Source organism: Chlamydotis macqueenii, chromosome 23 (genome assembly GCF_036417535.1).
Source record: "Chlamydotis macqueenii isolate bChlMac1 chromosome 23, bChlMac1.mat, whole genome shotgun sequence".
In the NCBI taxonomy this organism is placed as follows: Eukaryota; Metazoa; Chordata; class Aves; order Otidiformes; family Otididae; genus Chlamydotis; species Chlamydotis macqueenii.
In genome coordinates this window covers 3,712,148-3,736,573 of record NC_141578.1, presented here as the reverse complement: position 1 = coordinate 3,736,573, position 24,426 = coordinate 3,712,148, and the positions used below count along the sequence as shown (strand labels likewise).

The following is a 24,426-nucleotide window of genomic DNA, read 5'->3' as shown; positions in this document are numbered from 1 at the left end:
AGTAGAATAAACAGCCGGGCAAGTTATTTATAGTGAATCATGGCAGCAGATAAATTACACTGATCTACGAACATCTTCGTGCTGTTAACAGAGACCTGCCACTGAATCTAAGACACGTACCACCAAGAGACAACTGAACAAAGAGCTCTGAGTTAAGGAGTCCACACGAAGTTCCTGCACTGCAGAGATGATTCAAATGAACCACGACTTCAAGCATCCTTCCCCTGAAAAGCCAAAAGCTTTCACTTGAAAAAAGACACCTTTTAATCTTTAACGTGAATGTAAATTGTTATGAGTTGTAAGCTTAGCAAGACTGGCACTGGGAAGGACGATATAAATAGTAATGAGAGTGCACACGTATAAATGCTGCTCGTGGTCTGATCTCGCAAACCCTCAAGTGTCAAGTTATGCACACATTTCATTTCTCCTGGAAAGCAAAGGTAGTTGAGGACTTTCAAAATGCACTGGGCTCTCACAGTCTGCCTTATGGGGAATAATATGTTTCAGATGAGGGAACAGCACAGGAATAAGAGACCAAGCACCATGACAGGCACTTTCATGCTCCTACAGAAACGTTATGTTAAGCATGCTCAGTATCTGAAGATGACTTTCAAATGCCTGCAAAAAAAAAAAAAAAAAAATTATCACAGACAGCTTATTCTTTATAGCATGAGATGACAGCCTTCTTTGTCCTCCATCACATTCTTTCTAGCTACAGAAACAAAACCAGGAAAAGACAAAATAAACTGTAAAAACATAAACGGAAGGGCTCAGAACTTCTGTACTTGTGCTGACTTCATTCTGGAGTGGCAAAAGTCAACTGAATTTACAATACACGTGACAAGTACTGAAAATGCTGACAATCTGCACAGCAACCCAACAGATTTCTTTCTCAGGAGACACTCCAAAGCAATTCCCCTTACGTATTTGGTGGCTCCTCAAGAAACAGAAGCTTTGCTCCCTGGTGTGAACAGCTCAAATTGATGCCTGTGCAAAAGCAGGAGCATACCTGACTAAGCAACTGCCCGTGGAAAATGGTGTTCACCACCTTTAGGACCTGCTTGGTGAGCTTCCTCTGGGAGAAAGGGATAAGAATCCTGCGCTTCGTTCCTTCCGACTCCAGCTCCTGCTGGACTTTATCCAACAACTCGCAGAGAAATTCCTGAGCGTCCTGCTGATCATAACCTCGAAACGCCGGGATCAGGCTCCACACAGAGTGCAGCATGGCAAAGGGGGACACGAGCGCCCACTTGCCAGACCACATCACTCTGAAGAGGGTGTGCAATTCGTGACAGAGGGAGATGTGCTTTGAACTCGGTTCCTTGGGCTGTATCAGTTCTAAACTCCTGCTTATTGAGGAGCCACCATTTAAGCCAGCTGGCAAGCTCTGCGTGCCATATGATCCCACTTTGTCAGTCTTCCCCGACTCATTAGCAGCAGACCCATTTGCCAATTTGCCAGGCATCCTAGACTTCCCATTCACAGTTTTGGCTAAGAGTTCTTCTGTTTCACAGAGATCAAGTGTCAAAAAACATTCTCTAAATTTCTGGAGGTGACTTAGCACTTGCAGAATAGAATTCATATAACATGTGTTTCCCAGGTTCCTTAGACCCGTTACCCCGGGAGTCATCAGAGGCTTACGCCGGATGGAATAAAACTGTTTGAATCTGCTGCTCTGCATCTGCCTTGAGGTAGGGGAAGCGGTTGCCACCTCCCTGAATTTCCTTGGAATCAAGTTCTCTCTGTGCACGTGCAACAGCCTTGCGCTCTTCCTCGGAGGAGTGTTTGCCAGCTCCTCCAAGAGTTGTCTCTTCATCTCCTGCCGCCGCTGCCTAGCTGCCTCCTTCTTTTTCTCCAGCTCCTCCATTTGTTTCTTTTCTTTTAATTTCAGCTGGCCTCTAGAGCTCTTATCAAACCAGGTCCGCAGCGCCTTCGCAAGCAAGGACTGGCGCCTGTGCCAGAGAGCTGTAAGCATCTGAGACTGTCCCTGAGGGCTCCTTTGATGGCTGCACACGTCCTCTCCCAAAGCCATCGATCGCAATGTCCTGCCACTTCTTGTTGACGGATCATGTTTTTGACTTTTAATTGCTGACAGAGAACTTCTCAGCAATTTCAAATCACCCTCCGGGTTATCGTTCAAGACATAATCTTCACAAAGGTAACAAAAGACATACAGATCATTAACTTCCATTGCCAACGGATGCCTGGTTTCTTCAAAGTGTTTAAGTGCATGCTCCTCGATGTACCTCCCGCAGGCCACGTGGGAGCACTTCAGACAAGCCCAGAGAGATTCGGTTGTCTGGCAGTCCACGCAGTGCCACTTCTGGGGGTTCAGGATGGAGTGGTCCTGGGCGAGTCGTAGCCGCCCAACATGTTTGCATCTATCCATGTCTTACAGAAGTCTTCGCTGCTTTGACCTTGGAAGGCCAAAAAAAAAAAAAAAAAAGGTAAGCATCTTAGAGCCACTCTACATATTTAAAATTATCTCTTTCGTACCAGCTGTAAAAACCTATAAAAATACAGATGTCATATCTTGTCAATCCCAACCACAGTTTTCCCTCAACTGACTACATTATTTCCGCATGCAGTTTTTTTAAAAGCAGTTTTTAGTACTAGCAAAAGATACTGGATTGACAAGGTCTACAGAATAAAACCATCTATCTGCCTGCTAAGGATGGCCCAAGACAGCTGCCAGCACGCCTTACTCAACCTGAATGGCTCAATTCCAAGGAGAAAAAGATTAATTCAGTCCACACACACATTTGATCTTTAGCTGCCCTCTTGAAATTGATACATACAAAATGAATTTGGAATTGGAATGCATGTCATCAGCAACTAGACTGAGGTTACTAACTTCTCACAGAAACCACAAAAATACCAGATAATTGTCATAACCAGAGCGTTTGCACGTCTCCAGGCTTTACATTCAACCCTCACATTCTCTGATTTCTCACAGCCTCCCAAACATTTTAATGTTTAAAAAAAAACAATTAGCAGGGAAAAAAAATGCAATGTGTCACACCTTGCTACAGCAAACCTAAAGGAACATCTGCACGCGTACATGTTCGCTTGTGCACACATAAACAGAAAAAGCAACTGATTTACTAAATTACTGTATTGCAATCGAAAAGAAATCAAAGCAAGGACGCTACAAGGCGCAAAAAAAGCTTTCACTGTGTCCTGCGCCCATGTGTTTTATAAAAGATCCTCAGGCGTACAAAGAGCGCAACTGAAACGCTGCGTGCCAGCGCTGCAGTTTCTTTCGTACAGTCCCTCCACCGCTCCGATCTAACGGAAACAGATCGCGGTGCAGAAACAGCGCCCAGACCCGCTCGCACGCCCTACTCACGGAGTCATGTTTAAACATCCTTTCCTCCGCGACGCAGCAGCCAGGGCCCGGAACATCCCCATTTCAGCCAGAGGAGTCTTGGCGGTTCTTCGAGAATTTAATTACTGCTTAAGTCTTCGTTGTAAGGCAGCGTAGCTTCAAAGCCCTAGAGAGAGAATATTCTTGTGATGCACACAAACAAACTAAGAATGCCGGCAGGGTTGCTTTTAAACACGATTAATCCCCTCAGTGCAAGAGCTACTGTGGAAAACACATTTATTACAGAGAACAGAATTATCTGGAAGTCAAAGCATGAACGCACCCAGGAACCTAAATACTTAGATGTTAAGGAACATCACATGGAAGAAGCACTCTGGAATTTCATTCTTCTGCTTTCATTTTCCGATAATCTATAAATCTGCTCATCACATGTAGCCTCTCCGTCGTAAGTCTTTTGTAGTGGATGACCCAACATATGGCAGAGGAAAAAAAAAAATGGAGTAAAAAATAACTGAGAAAAAACGTGCACCTCCTGCCATCACTGCAATTTTGGCTGCTTTGATAACTTGGTGAAAGAAGGAAGGAGGAGATGGGGAAGAATTTAAAAACAAAAACAAAAAAAATCTGTCCTGAGTTAAATTTCATTTCTAGATGATTTTTCAAATAATGAAAATGAAATAATGAATAGCTGTCAAATGTGAACGGCAACAAAGTATGAACTACAGAGGAAAGAAAACCAGGAAAAACCTGCATTTTGGCAAAGGCAGAAAAGATTGTAAAAACATCTCGGTTGTAATAACCCAAGAAAGACTAAATTAACTTCCTTTTGCACCTACGACTACAGGACTTGGATACAATACAAAATAGTGACGGGGGGACAGCAATAATATGCACAACGCGGTTACAGACGTCACAGAGAGCATCAGGTCTGGTATACAGACTATTTAGTTAAAAAATCATTTTGTGAGGGGCAAAGTTTAACATATCGAAGGCCACAGTACGCTTTCCCAAAGCTTTAGGACAGGGATTGAACAGTTCCCTCGACTGGCATGCACAAAACCTACCTGCCCAGGCTAAGCACACAGATTTGTAGTGGTCCCCAAATTATGCAAATACACTTTAATTGCTATCTTTTTCCAGTGGCACTGCTGCTAAAGATGGAATGTGTTAAAGAAAAATCAAAGCTCTTCTGTTCTTTAGCGCTTCTCGATTTTAGATTAAAGCACAAGTGGCCACTTCAGAATTCATCTCCACAGAGCGATTCTGCAGTGCCTCAATAACCATTTCAGCCGTTTATTTAAAACAGTTTAAAAACCTGCTACACCTCTCCTTCGGGCTGCGTTCATCCGCTCACAAATCCCAGGACCTGGAAAGACACTTTTGGAAATCCTACGCTAAACAAAGGACTGATTTGGTCTCTTTCCAAGTTGGAAACATCCTTCCCACCTTCCTCCCTGACCTCTTCTCCCCGCTTTCTTCTTTATTTTTCTGCTCAGGTCTGGATAGAAAATGATGGAATAATCCCGTCTAGCCTTGGTGAGACCAAGAGGCATAGATTCCAGCTTGAAAGAGTATAGACACTATGGTAACATTGACAGCCTTCATTTACATAAAAGAATACTAATTATGTTGTATCATCAACATCTGTGATTCTGCTCACTGCCATATGCGACAGTGTTGGGAATTTAACCCTTGAGTCCCGCCAGCGCAGCCGAGATCTGTACCATCTAACAAAAAACTGGCCTTACAAATAAGATTTTCTAGCCACTGACGAAACAGCCGCCAAGCGCAGTCGCTCACCGGCTCTGCAAGGTCTCAGCCCACAGGATTTTCAAAAAGCACTGAATTTATCCTCAATTTCCAAGGAAGAAAAGAACCAACGCTGATACGTTGCTAGTTTCAGCTGGGTAACAGGCTGCACGGAAATCAGTCTCACAGCAGATACAGCGCGTTACAGAATCATGTTTAACAATGAAGTGGGCTGTCAGTATATAAATTACAAGCCTTTTGTCAACTGCTTTTGCTTTTCCTGTCTAGGCCAGCAAGATTTCCTGTTTGAAAAAGGAAAGAGAATTTAACAACGCTGGGCAGTTAACAAAGCAGCTTTGTTACACCTGCATTCAGTAATTCTCAGCACAAAAGCATCTTTGATGCTGCATGGGATGCTCCCCACCTGCTTCTCTTCAGGTATCTATAGACACTTCCCCTGCAAACCTAAGCCCTAATACCATACACATTCTGCTGCGCTGCGAGTTGGAAATAAACGGTGTTGATTTAACCCGAACCGCTTAAACGACACCTCTTTTCAACTTCCTCAAACAGCATCTCCTGCTTTTCGGCGGCGGTGCTTTCGCGTCGGCTGCCGGAGCATCTGCATCGCTCACCACAGCACGCAGCGGGCTGGCTTCCCCGCACCTGGCTTCGGCCACGCACCACGCTTTAGGATTTCTCCTTCAGGTTAAAGATGCCTGTTACTGACTCACGTTTTTGACCCCTTCCAGGCAAAAAACTTTTCAGTTGGCTCTCTCGTATTGTGCCACACACGTACTAAAGGAGCATCTGCAGGTTCAGCCTTGCCACCCCACGCACAGGCTAGGAAATAAGTCACTGAAAGCCACACACACTTCTAAAAAAACAAAAAACCTTGTTCCTCTCTTTTACATAGGTATACAAATAGCTTGGCACAGCCTACTAGCAAGAATAAAAAGAACACACCGAGAGGAGAAATTACAAAGCTGTGATTAAAGGAAAACACAAAGATGAGTCAGAACTGGTAAACAGTTGCGCAAGGGGAAAAACAAACCTTGCGAAGATTACAGGGCTGGAGCGGTTTGAGATATTACAACAACTGAACACAAATTTATGTGGTTGATGTGACAAGCCATGAGCAACAGGAGAGTTTAATGATGCAGAATTAACACCTTACATTTTAAGATTTTGGAAACAAACAAACAAACAGAGCTTTTCTTTTTGCTATTATAATATATCAGGTTTATTTCTTAGTTTTACAATTTATTTTTTTTTTCCATCAAGGTAGACCTCATTTTAAGAAATATCTATAAACTCATCCTTTCTCATCTACATCGATCTTTTATTTTCCAGATAAGGGGTGGGGGAAGGAAAAGAGAGAAGGAACAACTTAATTGCTCTGTATGGAGAAGAGGTACCAGAAGAAGCGTGGAGCTGCATTGCAATACAACCAAAGAGGAGTTAAAAATGAAATAAAATAATAAGCAAGAAAAGGAAAATAAGGACACGAGTTCAGCCAGTTCTTCTTGGACTACCAGTAATGTTCTAGAGACAACTTGAAAAACTCTCACCTTATAGTATTTAAATACTGCGTCAAACCCTACTGTCTTTTCTTGCACGGCTCATAATCCTGGAAAAACTTACGGCAAAATCCTCTAACAGCTTCAAGAACCAAATGCAGCAGAAACAATTTGGCTCTTGACCCTGAAAGAGTGTTAAAATAAACCACGTGACTTTATTATGTTTCTTTGTACCATTGTCACACATTTGGAGACTGATTAAAGACATCTGTACAGATCTGTTAACACGAGCTACTTTCTTCTCTAAATAAATGCGCACAGAGCAAAAAGAAAAGTTTAGGGATCAGGAAAGGTGCTAGATGCATCTTTCATTTGTCCAAGAGTGGATTCCAGAACAAATAGGAGTCTTCAGGACTAACACAAACTCCTCGAGCTGCAGTCTGGAAATCATCTTTAAGGACAGGTGGGAAGCTCGGACCGAACGATTCCTTCGTTCCTTCATCCCTCTCCTGGGAGCAGCAGAAGTGAAACGCAGCAGCATTTCACCACTCCCTGGGGAAATGGTACCACACTACAGAAAGCACATTTGCCTTTTTTTTCCCCTCCTCATTTTGTTTTAAAACTCTGTAGGAAAAAAATATCCTTAGGTACTCTTGGTTTCTGTCAAAACTACACATCCTACACAAACACACTGCGTTTGATCAAATAGGTTTAAAAATCTCAGATGCAAAAAATGAAGCACCTTCCACTCTCCCCCCTAATAAACACTTTTTAATGTGCAACTCTAGAGTGCTAGCTAGTGCTCTAGCCTGCTGCAAATACTCAAAAACGCAAATAAGGAAATATCAGAGATAATATATATTTTAAAATCGCACACAACTACTCACAGGCTTTACTCGTGATTATTTTAACCTACCCATTTGTGAGGAACCAATTATTCAACATAATGCCTAATGAAAACATGTAATCTGAGCTGCACGGAAGATGGGGAAGAAAATTTCCTGCTCAAGACATTCCTGTTCCTCTGCTAGCACGAGCCATCCGCGTCTGCGTTCACGGCAAAATCCCGCACTTGCTCCTCAAAGCTGCTAGCCGTGACACTTTTTCAAACAGAAAAACTCCTGTAATTGATATTCCATCAGAGAAAAGGAATTGCTGCACAAACCAACAAATGTCACCACCACATCACCCGAGCCGGCATCCTCTGTCCTTACAAAGTCACTGCATGGGCCAGGACTACTCACTCGGTAATTGGAGCAAGGAAAACACCCGGGGAAACGTGCAACAGCTCTTTTTGATTCTCCTTCTCCAAGGAGCCATTGGCTTGCCCAGGCACGAATGGGTTTCTCCCTTGACTCCTCTAGTTCGAACCCTGCTGGTTTTAGACTTTTAAATTGCATCTCCAAAGAGTAACAATAGCCCTAGAGATTTTTTCAATTATTCTGAAAGCATATTTTCTTGAAAACTGTCAGCTTTATATCCTACAATTGCTGGATTCTCTCTATCCAGGATGACATACTATCAAGTTAGTTACAGGCAAATTAACACAGCTGACGGAGGAGAGGGGAAGAAGAAAAAAAAAAAAAGGAAAACACACAAGGACGAGTTACAGCTGATTCAGGATTCAGCATTTCTTTGAACAGGCAAGCAAAGCGATGTATTAAATAGCTACTGTGAACACATGAATAAACCACAATTTAAAAGACAGACAGACAAACAGACAGGAGACTTGAGCAGTGACAGCAGAGGGGTGACTGATCCCACCTCCCTCCTGGCCAGCCCGCTGCCGAAGCATCAACCTCCTCACCCAGCCCGAGCCCTGAAACACAGAAATCCTCCCCCTGAACCAAAAGCTCACCAAATTCGGAAACGTGCCACCCCTGTGTGCCTGGAAGGTGGCTGGTGGCCAGGACAAGCTCAAAGGACTTCAGCCGGTTCCAGTCGTTCGGTGCAGGCGCTGGAGGACCCCCCACACCCCACCGCGCTGTTCAACTCCTAAGCGATAGTCACAAGGGAGCCTGATGAAAATGTGACTTTCCTGCCAATTTCCATAGCGAGTTCTGTTTTATTAACTCCTTTACGTTAATGATAACTATGTAGGTGTTAAACTGTTTCTGGGAGCTCACATTGTACGGTAGAAATTTGCTCTAGGCTCAAATTCAGAATCTCAGGAGTCAGTTTTCAAAGAAATATTCAGTCATTGCAAAAACAAACGAACAAACAAAAAAAAAAAACCCCAAAACCAAAACAAACCACCAAAACCCCAAAAAACAACCCAAAATCAAAACCCTCAAAGCACTCAAAAGCACGAGGTTTACAAAAATCCTATTTCCTGCACAGGCATCCTCGGTGGGAGTAAACACGACTTCTGCAGGACTTTGTTCTCTGAATCATCTCAGGAAGGTAAAATTGGCAGACATTGGTCCACATCTGATTTCAGAGTACAACAAAGAGCACAGACACCATGATGTATTGAGCAGAACCAGCTTCAAACATTTCCTGCTCCCCAGCACTACGTACAAAGGCTCCAGTTTGACCCTGACAGCAACCCACCTGCAAAATCTGGTCATCCTCCCTGTGCAGTTCAGTTCAGCCAGATTTAGGGGGATAACTGAGCGAAGATAAGCATTTCCTTCATGTTTTACATCAGATGTAAGTGTCTCCAGCCTTCCAAATCAGAGATGTTACGATCCCACTACCACAACGCACCGGACACAAACCCTGTCAAACCCCAGGCAGCCACAGGTAGCAGATACATAGAGATATAGATTCAGAAATATATATATAAAACATTTACAGGTACTACCTGTTAACAAGCCAGCTACCACTTCCATCAGACAAATTGCTAAAGCTGAATTCAGTGCTCAGGGAATGGAGCAAGGATGAGAAAAATTCTCTTTTTCCTAAAACTCTGGGAATTTTGAGTACTTTAGAATAAAACGTTTTAATGTCTCCGAGACTGTCTTAAGTACGACTGGGATATTCGAATCTAAGGCCACGTGTAAACTGAAATGTGCTGCTGACTCATCCATACTGAACAAGACTGAAGAGAAAGTAAAGTGTTCCCCAGTCCCCACTCCAGGCTAGTCAGTGCCTGGAACAGATAAAAATCATTTATCCTGCCTTTTTTTTTTGCTGTTACACTTACTGCGCTTGGCGAACTGGTGTAGCTCTACTACCTGAAACAACCTTTCTGCAGATACACGCTCTCTTCACCAGAGAGGCTCGCTGGCAAACTCCAAGAAATCTAAGTTAGGAAAAAACACCAAAATCCTTTTGTTTAGTTAGAATAAATTTATGGCTAAAACAAAAGACTTCACGCTGCCTGTGTCCTCAAAGAGCAGTAATTCATCCTGCCAGCAAACAGTTGCAAATGTGCATGTGTCTTCTATCCACATGCCTTCCCGATGAAGATCCTCTTAAACTAGAGACAGTTCAGCCCTCATTAGGAACCGATCCGGCAGTTTATGGTTTGAAAATAATCACGGAAAGGCAAAGAGAAGGTGAATTTCTTCAATTCACAAAGCATTTGAACACAGCCCTCCTTAAAAACTAGCCGTTCTGTTATTTACACTGTGATTCAAATTCCCCCGTTGTACACGTTTAAACTCAAAAGTTTTTTAAATTTAAACAATTTTAAAGATGAAATATGAATATTTTTATTAAACCCAACTCACACTGTTTCTTGTGAGGGGCAAGAGATGAATGAAAATAAGTGACTAAAATATCAGGTAATGCCCCCAGTTACCTGTATTTTCCATTTTCACCTTTTGAACTTAGCTTCAAGAATAGATTTTCAATGTGTAATACAACCAATATTATTTATTCTTTAGGGTCACTGTAGAACAAACAAACAAGATACATGTCCTACACCTCCCTGAAAATGTGGAAAGTTACTATATAATGGCCTCGGATGTAAAAAGTATTATTAAAATGTTATATATTTCTTAGCTCATGGCTTTCTGGAAGTTAACACTTCTTCATTTATTGCAACACATAAAGTCACCCCTCCTCTTTCTTCTCATAGGCTTCTGAGGTTTTATTTTTGGTTTGGCTTTTTGAAGTGTTAATAAGCTGGGAAACACGATATGGATGCACTTTACATTAAGACAATTCACAGTATTTCCTCTCGTCCCGGTGACCCAGTCCAGAAGGGAAAGAGCCAATGCAGTAATTGCTCTGGTACTTACGTCTGTAGGGGCCTGAAGCACTCATAGCAAATACATACAACTGGAATTATCAGAATCAAACACAGAAAAGTGTTTTTCATTAGAACAGTCTGAAAGTAGATGCTAACTGCCCAATATAAAATCATAATTTCACTTTAGGAGTCAAGCAACCGGTTTTACACAATCCATGAATTCCCAACAAATTCTATTTCCGTAATTGTGACAACATCAGAGAGCGACATGCCGTAGCATTCCAAATCTACCTACATGTTCACCCTGGAACACCGCTCCTGACAATCCTCTCTGCCAGAGCAGAGAGTAACAGAGCTTTAACAGACGCAAAATTAGCGGCGCTGACCCCAAGTCGAGAGACCTACATCCATTTTTGCTATTAGGAAATGCAGGGTTTTTTTACGCCCCACAGTCCCCAAACTGCCAGGGTTCACACCAAAACTGCTGTCTTTTCGCTTCCTTTCACGCTTACCACTGCCCAATGCGGCAAGTGTTCAAGTTTAGTGAGCCTGCTCAAGCGGAGAGAGAACGTGCTTACGCGTTCACGGCCCGGGACCTGCGCGCAAGCGAACACGGCAGTTTCAGAATCATGAACAGGGCAGAAGTCAAACAGAACAAGCCGTGTTACAGTTCAGCGTGGCCTAACAAAGCAGGAATAGAGGGGATAAACAGCCATTCTCTCGTGTCCCCACCTTCCCTACCTTATTATTCCTTTTAGTCGTGGCCTACTACAATGCAGCCAAAACCCTGCGTTCTTCAGAACCCAGAAAGCATTATTTCTTTTGACCATGCTCTTTAAACAGTATTTTTCACATTCAGTGGATATCACATTTATCACCCAAACAATACATTCAGAGTTGAGGTTCACAGCAATAGTTCAGATATTATACATTAAAAATACCAAAAAACCACACCCTCAAACCTTTGATAGGGAAAATTCCATGCAATTTCCACTCACTTTTGCAATAACATCAGCAAAATTAAACCTAACTTTCAGCTAGGGGCTGAGAGCTTCGTTAGCACGGTCAGGACTGGCTACATCTTGAGCAAGGAGTACCTTGCTCCGTTCCCCCATCATTTGCAAAACCCGATTACTTTTGCATCAGAAGACAGGCTATTTTCATAAACCGCACCAAACCCAAAGCCCTGCATCGCACGGGTACGAGGTGAAGTTTTCTCGCTCCGGCACATCAGAGAATCCGCTCGCTGCCGCTCACGCACGCCAAACCGACGGCTGCAGCAGAGATCAATTTACCAGCCCTGGCATTCAGCGGCAGCCTAACAGCCTCTTCCAGAACCTCTTTGTGACAGACACAAAGAGGGATTATAGCAGAGAGGGAATACTTGGTAAGTTATGGGTTCTCCTCTGCTGTTCTTCCTCCCGCATTTTAATTCGTATTCATCTTGGCAAAATCTTAGGCAGACTATTAACTAATCTAAACCAACACCACAGCTGATACAACACATACAGCAATCAGTCAAACGAACATGTCGGTGCCATCCACTGAGGCAATAAAGAACGAGACAACCCCAGCAGGCTGTGGCTTATTATCTTCACAGCCATAACGAACAGGCAAATATATTTAATGTAAGCACAGTATTCCACAGTCGCATTTTGCAGGAAAGGTGCCTTCGATGTGTCTGAGGAACAGCGATTACAACAAGATGAAAATAACGAAGGGTTTCGACATACCTCTCCATCATTTTCCCTTCCTTCGCTTGCCAATCAACTACTGTTAAGTCTTTTAAAACCCCAGGCAAGCGAAACAGAATGGCAGCTAGAAAATTTTCTGTGTGTTTCAATAAATGCTGTTAACTGGTAAATGGATTAAATCACAGCGACCGATTTATCCAAATGCAGCAAGGACTTCTGGTTTTTTATTTGTCTAACCAACAAAAACCAGACAACAGCCCAAGAATGCTCAACAGCCTATTATTCGTATCGCATCCATAAGCGTGCCCGCATCCCTGCACGGGAGGGTGCTGCCGCGTCCTCAGCTCCAGAAGCCCCAAATGATCTGAGCCAGCTCCACTGGGACCGCTGGGCTCGAGCAGGGTCTTCTCCGTTTTCTCGTCAACAAAGAATTAGACAGAGGGATTCACATGTCCTCTTGCTCTGCTCAACTGATGTGCCTGTTTTGCACTTGGGGGGGGGCGGGATTAATAAAGCAAACTCTCCTCTTCTAGGTGTGCAAAAGGAGACCTACAGTGGCATTAATAAAACTCAGTGTATTTTCAGCCTCAGCCTTCCCTACGACCAGCCTGCCAGCTGACACACAAGGTCTGAGCCTCTGTTTTCTGGTACACAAGGAACAATTTCACTTGCTCAAATGCATCTTTTTATTTTCCCCCTCTTCCTGATGGAATTATTCCTAATTTGCTATTATGAATCCTGTTCTGGCTGAAATCCTTGTCTATAAATTACAGACGTTATCTGAGGACTAATGCCTTTGTCCTCATCACAAGATGTCGACGTCACAGAATGAGGTAGGAAACGGGAACTCGATTTGCAAACTATCAGGTTGTTAATCTTCTTTAAGAACTGAAGATCAACTCTATAGCATCTGTTATTTAAAAAAATTATCCTTATCCTTATCCTGTAAGAGGTTAGAGTTCATCACATCAATTTGTCTTGAGATGAAATGACAACAGGACAAGGAAAGGAAAGATGGAGAGGAGAATTTTATTCTGGTGCCTCAAAAAGCTGTTCTTAAAACCTTCCACCTGTATAATAAACAGGATATTATCTTCCTTAGTCACTGACTCGCTCACTTCCACATGTTCAACACAGCAGGTGGGGCAGCCACGCTACCGAACCATCCTGAAAAGTTCAGAAAAAGAGCAGTGCAAATTTCAACACTGAATTTTTCAGCCTACCTTTGAAAAACACTAGCTATTTTCACTCTCTATCACAAATATTACATTTTCTCAAAATAAACTAACTCTGGTGAGAAGGATCTTCATCCTTGCTCTCATTCAGGTGAATTAACTATTCTCAGTTAAATAGATTTGCTTCTAGACTTAGTCTGATGACAGATTAACTCATGACTGGTAGGATTACAGACTTACCTCTGGAACTAAATCACTTTTGAATCTCAGTTATAGCTATTAGTTCTTTAAAGCTTAGCTGAACAGCTTTTAGTACCTCCTTTGTATTTTTGAAAGAATGATTAAACAGCATTAAATCCAAGCTAAGGGCTCTTTCTCACAACTTCAGTGAATAAACAGTTAGCTGATTTAATTTTTTTTTTTCAAAGAATAGCAGAGTTTTACATGGATTTTTTTTTTTTTACAGAATAATTCATACTATTCTAAGTCTAGAATACTTGTCCTGAAAAATAAGCCATGTTTTTCATGTTTGTGAGGTTTTTAAGCACATCAAAAAACCCTTTGTTCTCCTTGGAGAGAAACAGCTAACCAGATAACCTGCTCCTTTGTACCCAGCGTGTCACTTCTGTTCCCGTTACATCTCTCCAGCTGCAGAAGACACGATCAACTCTACGGAGACGGGCGGTGAAGCTCTCCCGTACAGCTAATGACTCCTCTCTGCTGAGAACATCAAACATATATTTAAGCGTGGCTTGTTTTTATATGAAATATGAGATAGTCCAAATATGACAGCAAAAATTTCCATGCCATCAGCAAAGGGTTTCACTACACGCCAGAGCAGTAACGTAGAAGCAGTGGCTAAGCGGGTATCTAAAGACACACGCCTTCAACGCCGTCCTCCTCCTGACATCCCCTCGGCAGCATTAGCAAGGAAAGCGGGGAGCAGTCTTCCCCCATATTTTTGTATCTTGGCAGAGGATGGAGATATTCAGCCATCACTCTCTCCATTTAATTAGAAGTCGGCCAGCTCAGTCCAACGAGCTGCCTTAACCCACTGCTTTTGCCTTCTACGTTTCCATGACAAGGAGGTATGGATGGGACAGTGAGGAGAGAAAGAGTTTCCCCATAGAAGCAAAAATAAAACCACCCTGTAACTTCTAACGACAGTCACTGGATGGAGGAGCTGGAGGTATCGCTCCTCCAAGAGCGCAAATTATCTGGTTTAGTCGCACCCTGACAGCTACAGGCAGCAGATCTCCTTCGGTTCCCAGCCCAAGCAGCCAACCACTGCTCCACATCCCCATGAGATGACAGGGTTTTCTTTTTGACTAACACACAATCCAAGTTTCGGCTCATTCACTGTTAAGTATCCCTGTGGCTCATAGTAAGCCAGACAGAATCTCCGAATTAGAACACATCACTTTTCACCGGTTGTTAACGATTGGAAAGCCCCTACGCATCCAGAAGCGGATCGTCTTGTCCAGTTCTGGCAAAACACCTATAGATACACGCGCGCACACAAATGTAGAGACACACGGTCTGTTTAAATCAATCCTTAGACCTCTCCCTCCACCCAGAAAACCTCCAAACGATGGTCAAATATAAAAACCCCACACTGAAGATAAACGCAAACCCCAATTAGTCAAAAAAGATGTTAGCTCCTCATCTGAGTCAGTTACACCAATCTGCAGGGGAGGCGTTCACGCTGAACTGTATTGGCTGAAGTTTAGTGCATGAAAAAATTACTTGCTCTGATAGACTACAGCTCAATATTTATGCAGATAATGCTCAAGCTAGAAGGCAGCCACAAATCTCGATCATTTTCTTAACACACAGGGCACTTGTTATTCAGCTGGAACACATTTAATATACAATACAGTGTGAAATGCTAAACTACCTAAAATTAGTGGGGAAAGTTAGCTTCAGCACCAGGCAAGAGATGAACCAGGTCCCACCATATCAAAAGAAAGAATTTAATATAAAATACAGGTTTCCTATTTGAAGAAAAGGAAAGCACATTTGTCACAAACTTATTGGAACGGAGTCAGGCTTGGAGACACCGATCCCTCCCTGGAAAGCGGGGAACAAAAGCCGCAGAAACACAAGCCAGCACTGACTGCCCTTCTTGGGATACTCCTTTAGTATTTCCAGCTAAAAGCTACTTGTCACTTCATCTGCATACCCACCTAGCCAGGCTGCGAGGGCCCTCCTTCCATACCCTTTCTATTTAAAGTTCAAAACCTTGAATTGTCTTCGGAGGCTTTTCATAGCATGAGAGAGAGGGGCAGAATGTAATTATAGGACAGTATTTCTTAATCAGATCTAAGCCGCCCACTGCAAGTGAATGGGAAAATATGGGTGCAAGGCAACGCTTCTCAATCAAGTGGACGGATTTGCCTTTCAGAGTGAATAAGGGAAGGGAGCTGTGGTCACCATTTCTTAATCAGCTCAGCTGATGTCCTATAGAAGGTCTCAAAGGAGGAACACAGCTGTGGCCCATAACTCTTGACTTGATCTTCCATGGTTTGGCTGAAAAGCCTGAAAAGAACATAAATGCACTAAAGCTTTTCTCCATTAAATCGGTTCTTTCAAAACCGCCACTGGCTTCACCCAGAGGGGGGAGAAAAAAAAAAAAAAAAAATAGTTTCAGTACGCTTGGTTAGAGGTTGAGTGTAAAAGTTTTCGTGATACGTACAACAAACTGAGGTATACTAGAATAGATCAAACGATTATTTTCCTTTAAAAACCGAGATGGAGCAGGTTATTTAGTAATTCCAACCTTCTGTAGGGATCCCCACATCTGAGTGCACGGTTTTCGCTGTGGCTAAAGCATCCTTTTGCGTTTCAGATAGCAACATTACAAAACATCGCAAAAGCATCTCCTTAGAATTTTTTTTTTTTCTTTAAAGAGTACATTCGTCACGACACGTTACACAAAATACATTTCAAATGCACTCATGCTAACTTTGAGCTGTCAGAGCTGTGTATTCCAGTTTTCTGTCTTCATTTGAAAACGCGGCGGAATTCCACAGCCAAGGCAGCGAGACAAGAAAGCCAGCGTGCGCAGCGTGGGGAAGGAGGAGGATGTACTGAAAAAAGCTTCTGTTTTTCAGGTAGCTGCCTGAATTTTTCTTCTACTTTCTCAGTAAAGTTCTTAAGAGGACAGACTGCTCAGTGAATTACATTATAATTATCTAATTAAAGGAACTTAACTAGTGAGCCTTCTTTAAAAAAATCCCAACGTATGCCCCAACAAGTTTGCTATTTTCTGAGAGATTTCATACTGATCTTTGTAATGTACTGGAGGGGTAACAGTTAATGTGCGCTCGTTATCATCTCGCAAGCAAAAAGCTAATTAACGACACTTAGCTCAAAGCAGCCACGTTTATTTTTTTCTCTGCCTATCTTATGTCCACTAAAGATACTTCCTAACACCGTAGCAGAAAGCAAAGGTTTTTCTTTTCCCTTCGAAACCAGCAGAATGCAGTGTAAACAGAGCGCACGTTTTAATTTGCATTTTCCTCAATCCGCTATGATACGAATTATCGCAAATATAGAAATAATTAGCTTTAGACCGCTTAGAAATTATTTCCCTATGCCAAGGGCAAAGGCCAGAATCTCCCCCTCCATTTTTACCTTCTCTCCCCTCACTCCCACTTTAATCTTTTTTGTTTCAGTGCCGTGTTCTAGCTGCTCCGTAGCTCTGCTGCCAGTTACGTGACGAAGCCTGCGCGCTGGGGCTGTAATTCAACAGCTCGCAAGCCACAGGCGACTTAACGGCCTCGCATGAGCCATCTTTGATCTAAAGTCTAATAAAAACAAAAGTGAAGAGCGTGAGGGTCGGTATACACGGAGATACGAACAAACAACGCAGACGTTCTGATCTATAAATCGGATTTTAAAACGGTAGTGGTTTCTGTTAAATAATTTGTGGAATTTGCTTAGCGCACACCAAAGCAGCGATTCGTTAAGGGTTTCATGCTAACGAGGAGATGGTCTTCCATTCACTGACGTTGAAGGGAGCGGAGGGGGCTTTTTTCTATACAACCTACTGCATCAACTCAACAGCCTGTTCATGGTGGTGAAGTGTTGAGGAAAGGTGAAGTGTTTACACACCGAGCGATTAACAATAGGCTGCTGGGACAAGAACATCTCCCAGGGTTTCACTCCCCAAAGGAAAAAAAAAAAACCAACAACAAAACCAACCCTTGATGAAATATTCAAGATGAAAACCACAAAGGTTGTGAAACAAAGTGAGAAACTTCCAGTGCCTCTCAGCTGCTGGAGAGGATTCCCGCGCAGAAAATAAAGGATCGGGGGGATCTTTCGGAGCACGTCCCACACAGCTCAGAGCGAGGTGTCGCTAGAGCTACCTCGTCTTCCTCTTCGCCCCGTCTGATGGGAATTGCTGCACCCAGTTAAAGACAAAGTTTTCAAACAACGCATCTTAGTATCCCTCTAATAATTTATAACAAAGAATTTTAAAACAAAAATCTTAATTTTGTTTTGAATCAGAGCTGAGGTCAACTCCAGAAACCCTTTTACGCTTCCCCAAAGCAAAAAACGCACGTGAAAGAATTCGCACGTACCTTGTAAGAGAGAAGCTGAATTTTGTAGTATTTCCATTGGTTAGCTATTCTAAATCTATCCACCACCATCTTCTAAGGGCTCAGAAAACACTAAATTTCACTTTACGAGTCCCAGCAGAAGTCCTAAGAAATTTAAGTATAAAAATAACTAACGAAAGGAAAAAAAAAAAAAAAAAGCCCAATAAAAATAGCATCTTTGAAGACTTATTCAGTAATTTATGGCATCTTTGCCACTAGAGAAGGCGCTTCTTGTCACTCGTCCGCTGAGATTAAACAATAACTACTTTAAAAAAACCCAATTAACAGGTAAGCGCGTTTTAGCACTGAAGAAAACAGCCTGCAAGGTCTGATGCGGACAGGGAGCTGCAAACAAGCAAGCACCAAGCAAAGGATTGCGATTAGTTGCAAGAAATCCGCTGCAGCAAGAAACCGCGCTCAAGGCACGCAGAAGCGGAGGCAATACACTGAGCTAAACGTGCCCTGGGTTTTTTTTGTTTTGTTTTTTTTTTTTCCATCAGCAGTATCCCTACGATTAACTGCACAACACACGAAGGAGAGATCCTTACCCTACCAATCTAAATACCGATCAGACCGAGCGCCGTTTCGTTTTGCAAGCCGCAGCACATGAGGCTTATTCACAATTTCTCCGTCCTTACAGGCCTCCGGCGCGTCCTGTCAACCACAGGGCTTTGTACCACACGCAATCTGAATCTCGGCAGGAACTGCGGCGGCAGATTTTTTTTTTTTTTACTATCGATCTTCGGACACGCAACAGCTAAAAAAAAAAAAAAAAAAAAATCCCCAATTTTAACTTACTAGCTGTAACACTCTATAAACAGTTGCATATGTGACTATTGTTAAGCCCTGCTCCTGAATAAGCAAAATTCTTTGCAGCAAACAGAACTTGCACAAGAGCAAGAACTATTCCAGACGTGAAAAGCTGCCAACTTCAAAACGCCCTTTTCACTTGAAGTCAGCTCATGTTAATAGGAAGAACGATTAGGGGGAAAATAAACAAGCATTTACCATTTGCAGCCTCGTGTTTGAAAGCAAGCCTAGCTCAGAGACATCAAATGCTGCTTGCATTTGGCACATCATTTTCAAATATTTGCACCTAGAATATTTTCAAAGCAATTAAAACCAACACCAAATGCTTTTGCTGCCCAATCCTCCCCCCCTTTTTTTTTTTTTTTAAAAACCATACCAACTCATTTGACGACGGTAACAACAGCGAGCCCCAAGCGCAGCTGCCGCAGAAATCCAGCGCAAAGCCCAGCACCGCGTTCACTGCCGGCTGTGGACAGGGCGCAACTCCAACCGCTTCCGTTAGACCGACACTCGTTTAATCCCAGGGCAAGATTAATCCACAGCGTTCGCACACAACGGAGAGTTTTTCTGTTCGCCATTCCACCGATTCACTCGCTCTCACCCTCCTCGCTCCCGCGGCTCTTTCTCCCATCCGGATTCCCACATCCCAGCCGTGCGTCCCCGTTCCTCCAGGAGCAGCTCGGATCTCTTCTCCACCACCAGCCCCCTTCCTCCCCCTCCCCGACACCTTATTTTTCCTTCCAATCCCACCTCCCTGTCACCCCTTTTAATCTGGTCCTTATTTTTCGCCTTGCCTTTCCCGGAGGACGACTGCACTGCTTCAGGAGAAGCTCCCGCCAAAGTCAATTAGAGTTTTGCCCGGACTAAGGAATCGGTAGCGCCTATCACGTCTTCCACCGCGCGCTCCTCAGGTTCCAGCCAGCATCTTCTCTGAAGCAGCAGTACATAAAAGGACCAAATTTTGCAACATTTCACGCAAGAGGAGCTCAGTGACTTCAAGAGCTCGCAGCATCCTTCCCTAATTAAAAGTGCAAGCGCAGCTCTGAAAAGCAAAGACGCTTTTTTCCCCCCACCTCTATATATTTCAAAATAACCGGGCGCTTTCATCACGTCTGTCAATATCCCCCCGCTGACTGTACCTGGAGATCGGGAGCTGCTCTGACACACAGATCCGGCTTCTCTTCCCCACGTACAGGCGCACGTAACACAATTAGCGGGCGCGTTTCCTAAAATCAGCAGCTTTTCTGAAACCGACTCCCGTTTGGGGGCTCACGCGCGCGAGCAGTGATTTTCTCCGGCTATCCGAGCGTTCGCAGGAGGGGTACAAACCGCTGCGACCCTCTCTGCTTCAAATTTGGTTTGAAACGGGATTTTACGGCAGGCTTTGCTCCCCGAGGTGACACCAGCAACGGCGAGACCCCAACCCAAGCCGCCCCCAGCCCCCCGTTATTAACTCCCGCCGTTTCCCTCTGCGGCGGGCGGGGAAGACGCAAACCCCCCCCCTTTTTTTTTTTTGCCAATAAATATGAATAAGCACCGATTTTCCCCATTTTTGTGCCCTCTTTCCCCCTTCCCCATCCAAGCACGGCATGGGGAGGAGGGGGGTAGGAGGCAATTTTTTGAGCCCCCCCCCAACCCCACAGCAAGGCCACGACCCGCGGCACCCCCCCCCCCCCCCGCGCACCCACCCGCGGCGGGACGCGGCCCCCGGCGCTGTTCCCCCCCCCGGCCGGCGGGGGGCGGTAGAGCCCCCGGTGAGGGCCCCGCCGGGAGGGGCCGGTCCCAGTTTGGGGGGGGGGGCCGTGGGGGGGGTGTCGTCGGTGGGGCGGCGAGGGGGGGGGGGGTCGCTCCCGCGCCTCAACAAAGGGAAAGTTGCGGAGCCGCCGAGGCGGGCGCGGGGCTGCCGCCCGCAGACAAAGGCGGTGGCCGCCGCGGAGGGGTCGGGGTCCGCCTCAGCCCCCCCCCCCCCCCAACAGCACCGGTGGGGGGGGGGGGCGCGCTTTCGGGGAGGGGGGGGGGGCGGCGCACTAAGGACCCCTCAGCACCCTCCTCACAGCGAGCTGCCCCGCGCCCCCCAGCCCCCTGCCCTTCTCCCCACGTCTGCCCTCGGGGGGGGGTCGCGGTCTTCCCCCCCCCGCCCCCCCCCCCCCCCAACGGCCCCTTTATTTACCGCCATCATCAGCACGCGCGAGCTGTCACCCAGCGCGAGACACCCCAACCGCCGCCGGCCACGCCCTCTCCCCGCCCATTGGCCGCCCGCCGCGGCCCGCCCCGCCTCGCCGTTGGCTGGAGAGGACGCCACACAAGCGCTCGTGCCCGCCCCCCTCTCCCCGCTCCCCGTTCAGCCCCGCTGCTTACGCCAATTGCGTAGAGCCCAGCCTGGCGCTAACAGCGCGGCTGGCGCACCGACGGACGTCGTTTGCGCAGCCTACGCCGCGGCAGAGAGAGTTCTGGCGGAACTTACGAGCTCTGCGTAGCCGCTAGGGGGAGCTCTTCAATGGCTTACGGTCGAGTAGCGGGAGGGCAGCGCCGAGGGGCGGGAACTGCCAGGGCCCGGCCCCGCACGGTGACGTACCGGGCTTTGTGAATCCCAGGCTGAAGTTTGGTTGAGTCACAGGAGGGTAAATAAGGATGTTTCGGAAACAAAGAGACTCTTAAAGGGGCAGCGCGGGAGGTGACGCGTTCCCGCGGGGCCCCCGAGGTGGCTGTGTGGGGTGGGAGATAGCCCACAGCGCCCCTGAGGTGATGGGGTCCCTGAGGTGAGGGGGGGGGCACCCCACAGGGTCCCTGAGGTGATGGGGTCTCTGAGGTGAGGGGGGGGGGCACCCCACAGGGCCCCTGAGGTGATGGGGTCTCTGAGGTGGGGGGGGGGGGCACCCCACAGGGCCCCTGAGGTGACGGGAGGGGGCCCACAGCATCTCTGAGGTGACAGGGCCCTGAGGTAATGGAGGGGGGCACCCCACAGGGCCCCTGAGGTGACGAGGGGGTGTCCTGAGGTGACAGGAGAACTACATGGGAGCTCTGAGGTGACAGGGACCCTGAGGTGACAGAGGTGGGCGCCCCACGGGGCCAAACAGCACTGATGGCACACAGACATGGGCCCCTGAGCCACAGTGGCCCTTGACAGAGATCACTCAAAGGCCCCTAGGTCACACGCTTGTCACCGCAGTGCAGGGGCTGGCCAGGGTTTTGTCAGACAAAGGGACATCAGTACTGAGGACGGGGGAGAAGCCTGTCCCCAGGAAAGGGCAGCCACACTTGGGAGTCACCCACACCCAGAGGGATAACTCACTTTTTTTTTTTTTTTTGCAGCCTGTAGGAGGTACGGTCCAGGCAGCACTGAGCCAGGGCAAAGCTGCAAGGAAGCAGTCGTGGACCACGCGGCGCTGATGATAGAAAGCACAGGTCAGTGGTGGCACAGACACAGCTCCTTTGCACAGGGACAAAGTGTTCAACCCCCCTGCTCCATCTTTTCCCAGTAAGTTTTGAGGCACAGCACCACAATTTACTGCGACAGGTGGGAGCCTGCTTTCTTCTGCCACGGCACAAGGATATTCCACAGCCTCGTGGTCTTGTGAGCTCCTTCACCAGCCAGCCTTCCCACAAATTCCACTTCTGTGAGCTTTGCTGTCCTTTCTCTACACCTTCCCTTTTTGACCGCTGCCTGCTCTGTTTTAAACCCATAGCTGCACAGAAATCCACAGTCACACACTTCTCAGCTCTCCAACAGCTCCCCATTGGAATGAGCCCTCAGTATGTAACGTCTGCTAAGAATTAAAACTGAAAATTAAAGAGGCCCTGATGTCCTCACTCTCTTTGTAAAGCTTAGCAGGGTGCAGCTGCTACGTAAGTACTTCCTCATAAAAAACGCCACAGCACAAAACAGAACAAAAGCCCACAGTATCCCCAGGGTGGCAGTGAGACTTGGACTCTCTGCCACTGAAGCGTTGGTGACCCTGGCAACACCACCCAGCCTCTACTTAGAGCTAGGAAGGGGAAAGCTGTAAGGATGCAAGGGTGAGACAGGCGTCCCCGAGATCCCCAGTCCCCTCTGGGCCAGGCTTGAACTCACAGAAAGCAACAGAACTGCCAGTGATTTCTGAGGTGCAGAAGCAGAAAAAAAAAAAAAGGATCTACAGTGGTACAGGGCTACAGCTTGGCAGCCTGTCCCTCTAGATCTTCCATTTTCTGAGAAAACACTGGGGAGCAACAGGAAAACCACCTTCCAGACCATGCCTTGACAGGCAAAATTGGGGTGGTTTTCAATTACACTGGCTCAATCCATTAACGTAACACAATTGAAAGCCCCCTGAAGACTTGTTAAGACGCAGACTAGCGTGTTCGAAGCCACGTTAACCTGCCGTATCGATGCTGGGGGGTAGGGGGTGGACTGAGGAGGATTACTGCCGCTAATAAGACTGAAAAACAGTCATTTTGTCCATCGAGAAAGTAAAAAGCCCCAGAGGAAAAGCAGCCCCTCACGTGGGGCAGCCAATCCCCTCATCCACAAAATGCAGTTGCAGCAAGAGACGTTTTTGCTAAATCCTACCCATCCTTGCACGCGCGGTAACCTACTGACGTCAGCGGCTGGAATGGTGTAATTGAAGGCAGAACGTAGCTCAAGGGGTCCCATTTTATTACTCTAGGAACAGTACGATGTATTAATAAGAGCACAGAAGTCCCCAGAGATTCCAGCACACATTTCTGTGTGTTTAAGACACATGACCAGAGTTTTGACATCTCTGGTTACAGAATGCATCTTTCGGGAATTGATAAAGCATTAGCAACATCCAGCATGACTAATCTGGTCATTAAAAGGGTTGGTTTTTTTTTTAACCATAAAACTTAAAAAGGGAAACAGGACAAAAATAACTGTTCCTACAAAGACTAGAGTTTGTTTTCTTAAGTTTTCCCAGCCAAACTTCACTATGTGGAATGACAGCAGGTCAGTCTCACTGAATTTTCATCACTGAAAATTAATAGTCCCACTGAAGTCAGTGCACATGTCATGAACTGGAGCTAAGAGTTGCAAAAATTCAGTATATTCAGCATGTTGGAATTTCTAACACACTTATGATATACTATGCCATTTATTATGGCTCATTAACCAGATCTTTCTGGACCCAGTGCTGATTAAATTTATTAAATGCCCACAACTAAAAGCTCTGGGCACTCTAACAGTTAATTAGGCTTGCAGGTATAAATGATAATCACAAAGAAGTCATATCTAAATAACTAGTTCTGCACCAGTCAGCAAATCAAGTAACAAAACTTCCTGCTTCAGAAGGAAAAAAAATAAAAAAATCTATCAAGGAGAAATCTATTTCTGTTTTACTTGCTCTTCAGACTCTCCAAGACCCAAGGAACCAATAATATTTTCTGAGAGCACTGCCTCTTCACGA

At 45.5% G+C, this 24,426-nt stretch overlaps 1 protein-coding gene across 2 annotated transcripts in view; it reads right to left on the bottom strand.

Moving 5' to 3' along the window:
* Positions 1 to 21,216, bottom strand: part of USP49 (ubiquitin specific peptidase 49) — a 34,427-nt gene extending 13,211 nt beyond the window's left edge. For both annotated transcript variants that reach the window (XM_086765543.1, XM_086765544.1), the window contains exons 1-3: positions 21,195 to 21,216; positions 3,350 to 3,494; positions 1,010 to 2,417 (exon numbers count right to left, since the gene is read on the bottom strand). In XM_086765543.1, coding sequence (XP_086621669.1) covers positions 1,010 to 2,389 — 1,380 coding nt within the window. In that variant the 5' untranslated portion in view covers positions 2,390 to 2,417; positions 3,350 to 3,494; positions 21,195 to 21,216. The remainder of the gene's footprint in view (positions 1 to 1,009; positions 2,418 to 3,349; positions 3,495 to 21,194) is intronic.
* Positions 21,217 to 24,426: the final 3,210 nt, after the last annotated feature.